General features: G+C 41.4%; 1 protein-coding gene across 1 annotated transcript in view; it reads right to left on the reverse strand.

The window, feature by feature from the left end:
• The window catches only part of CEP89 (centrosomal protein 89kDa), a 79,020-nt gene that overhangs the window by 58,943 nt on the left and 7,369 nt on the right, over positions 1-12,708 (reverse strand). Inside the window, exons 3-4 of the mRNA XM_006887871.1 lie at positions 6,283-6,441; positions 4,419-4,605 (exon numbers count right to left, since the gene is read on the reverse strand). Of these exons, the coding sequence (XP_006887933.1) occupies positions 4,419-4,605; positions 6,283-6,441 (346 nt within the window). The remainder of the gene's footprint in view (positions 1-4,418; positions 4,606-6,282; positions 6,442-12,708) is intronic.

The following is a 12,708-nucleotide window of genomic DNA, read 5'->3' on the forward strand; positions in this document are numbered from 1 at the left end:
AATAGCAAAATTTAACAGAACAGCAAGCAACAAATGCTGGCGAGGTTGTGGAGAAACTGGAACCCTGATTCACTGTTGGTGGGAGTGTAAAATGAAACTAGGTTTTTTATTCTTCCATTCTTTCACTTTTTCAAAAAGCTTTTGCACATTTTTACGGATATATACCGTCTTAGAAGTCTCCTTTTCCAATTTAATTTAAGAAAATACTAACTGAATGCCAACAGTTACGTTTTGATTTTGAAATTATTTTGTACCATTGAAGGAGTGAGGTACACAATTTTTATATCTTAGTAAGTTTGATTTAATTGTACTTCATAATAAACCATGCCAGAGAATAAAATTTGAAATTAAAGTTAAAAAAAAAAGGAATGCTTCACAAATTTGTGTGTCATCCTAGCGCAGGGGCCATGCTAATCTTTGTATCTTTCCAGCTTTAATGTATAAGTGCAGCCAAAGTGAGCACAAGTGATACATATTTTCTTTTTATAGTGAAAATATACTTTTTTAATAAAAATACAATTGTTAGGCAGCTCTGGTGCCCTAGTGGCAAGAAGCTGCACTGCAATCCCAGAGGTATGCGGTTCGAATCCACTAGATGCTCTGCTGGAGAAGGAGGGACAATCTCCTCCTGTACCAGTCAGATCTGATTTAATGGTACACACACAAAAAATAAATAATAATAAAAAAACCCAAAACAATAGTTGCTATTAATATACCAGTGCACGGTGTTCCAGAGAAAGAAAACACAGGCATTTTACAAAAGTTTTCATTTGCCTTTTCAAGTAATTATAAAGAAAAATGTTCCAAGTCTGTTCAACATTACTGCTTAAGGTGTTGAAAAAGTTTTTTCTCATGATAAAAATACAATTTTAGTGGTTCTAAACTTGACAATACTACAGGGTGGAAGGTGATACATTTTTAAAAGCAACTTTTAAGATGTATATACCATGGAGTCAGAACTGACTGACCCATAGCTGACCCTCCAGAGGGTTTTCAGAGGAGGTAAACCACATGGGAGGAGGCTGCCTACTGTCTCCTGGGGACTGGCTGGTGGATTTGAACTGTCAGTCTTTGGGTTAGAGGTGCAACTCCTTACCACTAAACTACCAGAGCTCTCTTAAAACCAACTAGAAGAGGAAAAAGATCAGAAGACTCAATTGTATCAGTTAGGGTTTCTGCAGATACAGGAACACAGCCCCAGACTTTTAATTTTAAACAACGGGACAGTCTTGTAGTCCTGTTGAAAACACTCCTCAATTGAGAAGTTTTACATTTCCAGAAGATTATACAGAGAGAAAGTTTTCAGAAATGCAGCATAAGTGAATTCTTCCAAGTGGTGAAAAAACCCCACTAGATCTTGGTTACTTTATTCTACCTCAAAAGATTTTTACTGTGCTGCAGACTCTTTGAAGAAAGCTAAAAAATCATCTGAAGAATAAGAACGGATGCACAGACTGGCATCCTGTATCACGTATTCTTAGTAAATGTGAAGAAAGTGAAGTACATGTAAATAATAACATTAAGTATTCAAAATGGAAAACGGATTTTAGGGGAAAAAAGCTGTGGAAACTAAAAAACAGAGACCATGTAAAGATGAGAAAAATGGTGATGCATGACTGTTATACACATGATATACCTGATATGGCTTTTGACAAATTTAAGCCATATTTTGCTCAAAAAAAGCACTAAATATACTTTTATTTGAACAAATCAATGCCCAGTTACACTGAGCTGGTTCATTTGTATTTTATTGACATTTATAATAATTTTGTTTTCAGTTAATTTAGAAATGTTTCATGTTTACTGTGTCAGAACTATAAACATAAAGAGCATGTATTTTAACAAATATAAGAAATGTTCAAACAAAAATATATTACATTTCTAAAATGGATTTTTTTCTTTTTTAAATCTGAAGAACATTTATCCAAGCGTGTCATTCTTTCTGAAGACAGGAAACACTAATGTGTTCCATTAATTCCTACTTTTCTAATTGTGCTAGAGGATGGGCAATCTCCTCCCCTGCGATTTACTGCCTCTGAAAACCCACTGGTGGGTCAGCAAGGAGTCAGTTCCAACTTGACAGCACGTAAGCACACCCTCACCACCACCCCCATCTCCACTCCCCCCACCCCCTCACCATCACCCTCACCACCACCCTCACCACCACCACCACCAGCACTCTAGTCTCATTCTCCTGAGGATAAACAGGAGAGCAAGCTTAACTCCTGGAAAATCACTGGGTGAAACAACTCTACCTGTACCACCAGTCAAACGCCTAGGATGAAGAAGGCGTGTGCACTCAAGATGGGATTCACATGGGCCTGTTGCAGTCCGGCCACCAGCACCTCCTCTGGGTTCAGATCAGTCATTTATTTGCCTGTTCCAACTGTTCAGAAATCTAATTTTGCATGTGAGTATGTATGTTCAAAAGGAATGATTAATTCATGAAAAGTAAGAATTAGCTCATGAACTAATCTAAATATTGTATCTAAAGACTGCTCGTAACAGCCTCCCCAAATCCATTTAGAATGTGGTTCAATAACACCGAGTACATGGCTTTCTACGAAGATGGCGCCGAAAGCAAAGAAGGAAGCCCCGGCCCCTCCCAAAACCGAAGCCAAAGCAAAGGCATTAAAGGCCAAGAAGGCAGTCCTGAAGGGCGTCCACAGCCAAAAAAAAAGAAGATCCGCACGTCATCCACGTTCCGGCGGCCTAAGACGCTGAGACTCCGACAGCAGCCCAAATACCCCCGGAAGAGCGCTCCCAGGAGAAACAAGCTTGACCACTATGCCATCATCAAATTTCCCCTGACCACTGAGTCAGCTATGAAGAAGATAGAAGATAACAACACACTTGTGTTCATTGTGGATGTCAAGGCCAATAAGCACCAAATTAAACAAGCTGTAAAGAAGCTCTATGACATTGATGTGGCTAAGGTCAACACTTTGATTAGGCCTGGTGGAGAGAAGAAGGCCTATGTTCGACTTGCTCCTGATTATGATGCTTTGGACGTTGCCAACAAAATTGGGATCATCTAAACTGAGTCCAGCGGGCTAATTCTAAATGAAATAAATTTTTCTCACCATAAAAAAAAAAAAATAACACCGAGTACATGGATAAGCAACGTAAATGTAACTGTGAGTCTGTGAGTCTATATGCATATGAGTCGCCACAAGGAACATGTTACAGGGACTGTGGAAAAGGGAGAAAGAGAAAAGAAAGGATGGTGCTCTTATTTGTCATTAGAGAAATGGCTCAGTCTTGCTTCCAAAACCGAGGGAACACCAAGACCAGGATGAGCAGAGCAGCTGGGAATTGGGGGTGAAGCAGGGCTCCTTCAACCCGGCCCCTCCTCAAGCTTCTCCTGGGTGACAGGATCACGAAAGGAACCCATCCCTTTGGGTGTCTGAGGGAAGAAACAGCCTGATAAAAGGCTGATAATGTCAACAGATATTAGCTACTACTAAGACCTACTATTACTATTAAGAAGCTACTATCACAGCCCTAGTGGTACGGTCTGTAGGGAGCGGGGCTGCGAACCCAAAGGCCTGTCGGTTTGAATCTTCTTGAGAGAATGGTGGACAATCTCATCCTGTGCAACTTGCAGTCTGAAAAACCCGCTGCAAGGTCGGCCATGAGCAGGCTCCAGTCCCAAGACAATGAACTGGTTTTGGTTTTGTATTGAGATACATATTACAATATTCCTCTTAAGAGACCAAAATACAATGAAGAGTTGCAACCTGCAGACTGTTAAGGCCGAGACAATGAGGTTTTGGAGCTGGGTTACCAACACTGGAAAGAAATCTATGGAAGAACAAGGTGACTTTTGCTTTTGTATTTCAAAGCAAAGTCTTTTGTTTTTGTCTTTGAATCAGCACCCCTTTGACCACTGTCCCTCAGTGTCCCCAGTGTGTGGCAGAGCCAGGAACAGAAGCTACATTTACATTTCAGCCTAGTTAGAGGGAAACACAAGTCTGAACACATTTGAAAAAGTAAACACCAGAGCAAAGTCTATCAAAGGTAGACCAGAGAAGAGAAAACCCTTACTAATGTACTCTAGTCAACTCTGCCTCAGAGGAAGAGAAACCAGGGCGCTACTTAGCGACAAGAATGGTGAATCTTTGTCTCACATACTTGGGGCATGTTACCAGGAGGCGCCAGTCCTTGGAAAAAAGACACCTTGCTGGGAAAGGTGGAGGGGTCAGAGAAAGAGGTGAAAACCCTCAACAAGACAGACTGGCACTGCGACTGTAACAACAAGCTCACACGAATCATGGATGATGAACATGGTGCACGACAGGACAGAGTTCACATCTGCTGTCACTGAACCACTGTCAACTCAAAGGCACGTAACAATACAATTTACTGCAAGTTACCAACTAACAAGGCACAAAAGAAACCCAGAAAATGAAAATAACCTGATTTTTGTGTGGCACAGTGTACACCGCCTCACTGATCATCCTCACTGCTTTGTGAGCCCTGGCATTCCCCGGCTCCTCGGAGCTGGAAGACAGGTGCGTGTCGATGTCCTCTTCCTCCTCGCAGCCCAACGATGCAAAGGACGGTAAAGAAGTTCCTCTTCCCATCTCATTCTGCCAAGTTGGTCTATATAAAAACAGCAAAGGGCAACCAAACCACTTCACACCGCAATATGTGTATCCATGAAATGCGTTCTCCCTATCCCCATCACAAGAGCATTTTAATGATGAAAAATACAGACCAAATAATCCCACTACACTATCTTTGCAAACCCTAGGCATTACTTTCTATTGTTCCTTTAAATTTTTCTAGCTCTTACCAATGTATAATATACAAATTGACTTGTTCTTACCAAATTTTCATTATCAACATTTTTTTAGGTTAGGAATCAAGTACATACAGAAATTTTAGTTTAAAAAGTCAAAGTCATCGCTATCTAGTCAGAGCTGACTCATAGCTGACCCTCCAGTGGGTTTTCAGAGGCTGCAAATCACAGGGGAGGAGAATGCCCATCTTTCCCTTGTGGAGCAGCTGGTGGATTTGAACTGTGTGCCTTTGAACTGGCAGTGCCACTCCTTACCACTAAGCCATCAGAGCTTCCTTCTAGTTGAGTATGAGTCATAATTATCCTGCTGTGATTGTCTGTTCATACTTTTAGTCACTATCTCCTTTGATTCTAGTATACTCATTCCAATTTGAAATGACCTTTTAATTTATGAAAATTAAGACCCTGTCTTTGCACTTACTGAACTTTCCTCAGATGCTCACATATCAAGCTTCCTTTCTCTTTCTGGAAAGCTCTTTCCAGGCTCAAGCAGATCATTTCCTCACCTCCAACCTTTAACTACTTCCTAGTTGATTCTGGTACAACACTAAGTTCTTCCCTAAATCCTCCTTCCTCAAAAGGAGTCTAAACTCAGCTCAAGGAATAGAGGTAAAAATCTTAAAGAAGAAAAAATTTGTTATGCTACAAGTATCAAAGCTACGTTGGCCTAGTGGACAGAAAGTTATGCTACCAAGCCGATGGTGGGTGATTTTAATCTGCGGCCCTCAGGCCAGGTTCAAATTGTTTTCCTGTCAAACATTCTTCTAGGTGGTATAGCACTGGTCTGTGCATTGCTGTACAGAGGTAACTCGTCGTTGCTGTGATGCTGAACACTGGGACACTGATGTGCCAAACATGGTAATGGTTACCCATGATGGACAGTGTTGGCTGGAGCTTCCCAACTAAAACAAGCCTGGAAGCGGGAGCGGCATCCACTTCCGAAATGGCTTGCCTCCGGAAACTCTGTGTATGAACAGTGCTCAGGCCTTTGGTTCACAGGGTCGCTATGAGTCGTCTATAACTCGACGGCACCTAACAACAACACCTAACAAAGTAATCACTACAAATGCTTAGAAAACAAATACAAGAGAAATGGTGAAATACAATTTTCACTGTCTCATTAATGGCACTGAGATTCTTATAAAGGGCTAAAAGCAACACTATTAATTAGCTCTGTGCTACATGAAAATGATGAATACTTTAAAAAAAAAAAAATATTTAGATCAATGCTTTCATAGGTCTTCATTTAACAAAATCCAATTGGTGAGTGGAGTGTGATGCACTCGAAGAGTTGTTACTATCCCAGGACAGGGTCTCTTTGATACTTGTGATGCAACCTCAAGAACTAAGAAGAAAATCATAAATGCTCAGTTGCGCATATACACACACACACACACACACACACACACACACACACTCTCACACACCTTGCTGGCTGCCCCTCCTCCTCTCTACAAACAAACAGGGACGGTCCTTACCGAAGCCTCAGCTCTGAGGTGGTGGCATAGGGCTCGATGAAGCTGTCCTTCCCGTCATATGTCGTGTCACTCTCAGACCGAGACCTTTGGCGAGGTTGAGGAATGGCCACAGTCCGTCCAGTCAAAGTCGTTGCCAGGATGGCTGCGGCCAGAGCAGATCTGCAGACAAAAACATGTCAGTGAGGCGGTGAGATGTGATACAAACATTCCAAGTGAAACCAAACTGTCAGCACAAGAATGAATCAAGGCTCACCTTCTACTATGTACCATTGAGTCTCGACTGACTCATAGCTGACCCTCCAGCAGGCTTGCAGATGCTGAAATTGCAAGGAGATTTTCCCCCTTTCTCTCCTGGTGGAACTGCTGGGGGATTCAAACTGTCTTTGAGTTGGCTTGTAACTTTCTATGACTGGTTACTAAATGTCTACTCACTAAATGATATTTAATATCATAGATAATCCTATTTGTCTTTCACATCCACTGTATAACTGGAGTTTCCGTCATCCACACTTTTCATGGATATCCAGTGATTTGTCTGACATTTCCTAGCTTGTAGGAGGTGAAGCAGGCCTCCAACTTAGGCAGTTTGGTCCCAAATATGTCTTTTTAATTGAAATGAAAGATGAAAATTAATAAAACATGTATGGGAACTCAAGGGTGAGGGGAAAACTGAGGACAGGTAGGGGCAAAACCAGAGGGTTGCTGTTTGGTGGGAGGGGGGAGGGAGGGAGTGACGGAAACGGGAAGGATCCAGGTGAAAATACAGGGTAATGATGGGCAAGGTCCAATGGTTAATTTCATAAAGCATAATGCATGAGAATGATTGTATGAAACACAATGTGAAGGAAGAACAGTGTGAAACACAATGTATATGAACTTAAAACAAACCAATTAAAAAAACAGTTAAAAAAACTCCCACTCATCCAAACTGGTTTTTGAAGGGAGCTATAAAGCTGTGCCCTTTGAAAATGCATGCAAATTCTTAAGTAAGATATAAACAAGATGAGGTGACTGATTTACCAAAGGTAGAAAAAATAAAGACAAAAAAACCCCCAAAAATCAAATCCAAAAAGGCACTAGACAGCAGACAATGAAGGACTGTAAATGGCCGGGAACAAATGAGGTGAGCCCTGCAGTTGCCCCAGATTTACTGCCTGAAAGCCGAGGAGACCAAAGCAGCTGGAGACTGCAGAGCAGAGTGCTAAGAGGGCTGAGTTACACAAGAGAACGGGGTCCGCAGGCCTTCCCCTGAGTGTTTCCAAAGCACTCCTTAATGTGAGTGTGAGAAAACTACCCAAGGCAGAGAGAACAGTCATCCGAAAAAATTACAGAACATAGTGCCAGCCACTCACACACGGCCAGGAAAAGCACCCGTGTCTACCACACACACTGGAAGAACTCAAGTACATGGACACTGCACAGGGCATTAAGAAATAAGCGAGGGTTCTCACCAAAGGATGCTGCTCTGGGATCTGCCTAGAATCAAAGAGTTTTCAAGTAGCCTAACTGCATTCCCAAACCAAGTTCAGGAAGAGTTACAGGACTACAAAGGCTACTCCCTCTACAAAGTGAAATCTACTAAGAGAACAAACAGATTCGTCCTGGAGAGGGTGAATCCAGGCTGATCCTTGGAGGCAAGGATTCTGAAGCTCTATCTGACAAACTCTGGGCATGTTGCAAGGAGGGATTAGTCCTTGGAAAGGGCTATCGTGCTTGGAAATGTGAAGGGACAGTGCAGGAGAGGAAAACCCTGGATGAGATGGATTGATTCAGTGACTGGGGTAATGAGGGTAGGTGTGTCAAAGACAATATGGTTGGCACAGGAAAGAGCAGAGTTTAGGGCTATTGTACATAGGGTTGCTATGAATCACAAGCAACTCAACAGCACATAACAACAACAATATACCTAATCAAGGATTACCAGGCATGCAGAGACAGAAAACCATGACCCATAATGAAGAGAATAATCAATCAACTGAAATGTACCCAGAATGGAACACAATTGCTAAAATTAGTGAATGACACACCCACACTATCAGAAGATATTTCCATATACGTATCTGTATATGCTATGAAGAGATCCATATACACAGCAGGAAAAACGGGGTAAATTACGAAAACTTTTTAGCCATAACTTAACACCTTAACAGAACGAGTTGCTGGAGCTGGGAGGCCAGGATCATAGTTTTGGGAGACATTCAGGTCAACTGGCATGGCAAAATCTACAAGGACTACATCCCACTCTGTAAGTAATAACTGGGGTCTTAAAAGCTTGCATGCAGCTATCTAAGATTCAATTATTAGTTTTTTTCCATCTGGAGCAAAGAAGAGTAAAGAAAACCAATGGAGCTTATTTTCCAAGAAAGCTCAAAGTTGGGGAGATTATAGGGCTCTTGAACTCAGAGAAATCCTGATGGGGAATGTCACAGAGTTTGGATGGTGTTTTGTTTGAGCTTCTGGGCCTGAGAGTAGCAGAGGCGTTGTGCTGTAGGTGGAGAGCCCAGTGCTTCTGGACCATCCTGTGAACAGGCTCACTCTGGGACAGGAGCTTTTAACTACTTTACTTGGTTTTTGTTCGTCCAGATGACTTTTGACCAGCTGACTCTGTGAACCTGGTTTCAAAGCTTGAAATTCCATAAACTTGGAAACTTCTAAGACAGTGTTTGTGCAAATCCAGAACCTCGACTCCTGCTCTGCTCACGCGCCCCTCATTGCTCTTCAGATGGAACTTGTGTCATCGCTGACCCTCCAGCCTTCATGTTGGCAGCGCAGCATCTGACCCATCAGGCTTACACTGTTGTGTCGTTTACTGTCATGCTGGAACTGACACACAGCTGACCCTCCAGCGGGTGTGCAGAGGTAATTCATCACATGGAAGGAGATTGCCTTTCCTTCTCCTGCAGAGCAGCTGGTGGGTTCGAACTCCCTGACTTTGGGACTGTAGCACAACTTCTGGTAACTCAGCAGAAGAGATGCTATTTCTTGCAAGATCAAAGTGAAAAAAGACAAAACAAACAACGTAACCGACAAAACAAAGTCAGATCCGAAAGAGTTCTACACAAAGAGATAGAGCTTGAAATTCCAGAGTGACGGGCCCTGCCTGCTCTGCTCGGTACTGAAGACTGGTGGTTAAGTCGGTGGAGGTCACGGCAAGTAATGGACCTTTGATCTCACAGTTTCTAACAAATGTCAAAGAGCAAATAGGAGCCTCTGTTTAACAGTAAAGACTTTTATTGAAAGAATAGAGCAATTGTGATTGGGTAGTGTGTGGTGAGGATTCACAAAAGTACTCCGGTGAGAGTGATTTTTTCATAGGGCTTAAAGGACAGCAAATTCTGACACTTTGAAAGGAAAAAAAATTCAACTATTGGTCTCTGCTAAGAGAACAAACAGGTTCGTCCTGGATAGGGTGAATCTAGGCTGATCCTTGGAGGCAAGGATTCTGATGTTCTGTCTGATGTACTTTGGGCATGGGACATACTCTGTGGGAGAAGGATGGGCAATCTCCTTCTGTGCAGTTAACTGCCACTTAAAACCTGCTTGGGGGGGTCAACTGTGTGTCAGTTCTGTCTCTTTGGTATACAACAACAACATTAGTTCAAAGACTAAATGACTGTATGACTTTCATGTTCTATAACTCTGAGGCCAGAAGAACTAGATGGTGCCCAGCTCCACTTTTGATTATTCCAAAAGGATCACAATAGAAGGTCCTTGATACAGTGGGGGAAAACTGTGGGATATAACTCAAATCTTAAAAAAGACCAGGTTTCCAGGTCTGTTAGAGTCTGGTGAGATGCCCTGGACTTAGTCACCCATAAAGCCTAGAACTAAAATCAATTCTGCGACTCAACTTTCAGCAAAAATTTCAGTAAGGAAATCAGTAACAGCAGAGAGGGACACACTCCTTAGACCAAGCAATCATACAAGACCAAAATGGCAGGGAAAAAGCTCAGAAGCCTGGAGAGGGTAAGAAAGAAGGACAGGCAGAGACAAGAAACACAGGACAGAAGTGGGGGAAAAGGTTGTTACAACATTGAGACTGTAATTAGTGTCACAAAACATAATATGCATTAACTCTTATTGTTGAGTGAATATTCAAATTTCTCTGTAAACTTTCACTTAAATCACAATTTTAGAAGATTTTTAAAAAACCATAAAACTAGGGTAGGGAAGAAAAGTAGTTATTATAACTGCATTTCATAAAGTCTAGTAGAAAGAGAAAATTCTTTAAAAGATCAACATCAAATATTAGAAGATGAAAATTGCAATGTCAGAGTCAAAAAAATGTTTGATTGGATGAACAGCAAATTACTCATTACAGAAATACCAAACAGTGAATTTGGTGGCAAAACAACACAAAGGGGGAAACAACTGAAAGAGACATGAGTGAGATGACAGACAGTTCCAGAGGTTTAACATGGATAATCGAAGACCTTAAGGAAAGGAAGAAGTAGAAAACAGAATGGCATATGATAACCAAAGTCTCAAGAACCGAGGATAAGGAGAAGACTTAAATAGCAAAATGAAAAAAGCAAAGTCCCACAGATAATCTTCAACAAGATTAAATACCAGTACCAATGAGGGAGTTTTTCTTTTGCTTTTCAAGGAGAGGAGCAAATGGGGGGGGGGGGGTGGGTGGGTTTGTGCGGGGGAAGGGTGCAACAATGAATGAATGGAATTCCAAAATCTCTGTAGATGTTCATTGAAATGAAAAATAAACAAACTAAATTTAAAAAAAAGATTAAATACCAGTATCTCTTCAGAAACCAGACAGTTTAAAAAGAACAATGGATAGCATATTTTAAATGCTGAAAGTAAAAATAAAACAAAAATTATCAAGCAGAAATTTTATACACACCAAAATTTCAAGATATATCAGGTTACTATAGAGTAGGATTTTAAAGGTAATTCTCATGTAGTCACAAATAAGTAAATTTTTAAAAATCATGAAGAGAAACAAAATGTCTCAATGTATACAAAAATTTAAAAGTAATACAAAGAAAATATCTATATTATAAACAATTCAGCATTAGAATAAAAAGATTAAAATCATAAACTTTGTTTAAAGTCACAATAAAAATTAAAATAAAAAATAGGTCTTATCCCCATGAAAAAGAAAGAAAGAAGCCATAAAATCTCTCACACACAAAATGTAAAAGGCAGGGAAAGCAGAGAGCACCAGAGGAGTGTCTACCTGTATTTCACTGACTATGCAAAGGTGTTTGACTGCATGGATCACAACAAACTGTGGCTGTCTCTGAGAAGACTGGGAATCCCAGGATGATTGTGCTTATGCGAAACTTATACTTGGACCAGGAGGCAGAACAGAGCAAGGAAACTGCATTGTTCAAAATCAGGAAGGGTATACACTAGGGTGCATCCTATCTCCATACCTTTTCAGTCTATAAACAGAAAAGATCATCCAGGAGGCTGAGCTCTATGAGAAGGAATGTGGCATCAGGATTCGAGGAGGACTCAACAATTGGAGGAAGACTCAAAAACAACCTACGTTATGCAGATGATACAACCTTGCTTGCTAAAGTGAGGAGAACCTGAAGCATTTGCTTCAAGGTCAAGGATCTTCAATATGGATTGAAGCTCAACATCAAGAAAACAAAGATTCTCACCACTGGGCAGCAAAGATTCTCACTGTAGGGCAGCATCATGATGAGAGATCATGATGAATGAAGAGATCGAGACTGTTAACAGCTTCTGCTTGTTTGGCTCCACAATCAATACTCTTGGTATCAGCAGCCAGGAAATCAAGTGATGAATTGCACTGGGAAAGTTGGCTGTCAGGGACCTCTCCAGAGTACTGAAGAGCAATGATGGCAGTCTGGAGACTAAGGATTGCCTGATCCAGGCCATGGTCTTCACAATTACTTGCTATGCATCAGAAAGCTGGATGACGAATAGGGACGAGAGAAGGAGAACTGATGCCTTTGAGCTGTGGTGCTAAAGAAGAGTACTGAATATCCCATGGACTGCTAAGAACAAACAGGTTCATCTTAGAGAGGCTGCTCCTTGGAGGCAAGGATTCTGCCGCTCCAGCTGAGATACTTTGGACATGTTGCAAGAAGGGACCAGTCCTTGGAGTGGGACATCTTGCTTAGGAGGGTGGAGGGACAGCACAAAAGAAGAAGATCCCTTGATGAGATGGATTGACTGGGGTAATGGGGTTAGGTGTGCCAGAAACAATAAGGTTGGCTCAGGATGGAGCAGGTTCAGAGCTGTTGTACAAGTTACAAGTGACTCGATGGCACATAATAATGACAATAATTACTGTGAACACAAATGGTTTCCGTTTAGGCAAGAGGCAAAGAGTGGTAAAATAGGTAAGAAAATATGACCCCAGTGCATCTAAATTCTAAAATCAATCCCCATAATAGTCTATGTGTTTCCTACTGCCAAAGGGGCCCTTTAGAG

The sequence above is a fragment of the Elephantulus edwardii genome, unplaced genomic scaffold (genome assembly GCF_000299155.1).
Source record: "Elephantulus edwardii isolate Elephantulus edwardi_28Jun2011 unplaced genomic scaffold, EleEdw1.0 scaffold00062, whole genome shotgun sequence".
Lineage (NCBI taxonomy): Eukaryota > Metazoa > Chordata > Mammalia > Macroscelidea > Macroscelididae > Elephantulus > Elephantulus edwardii.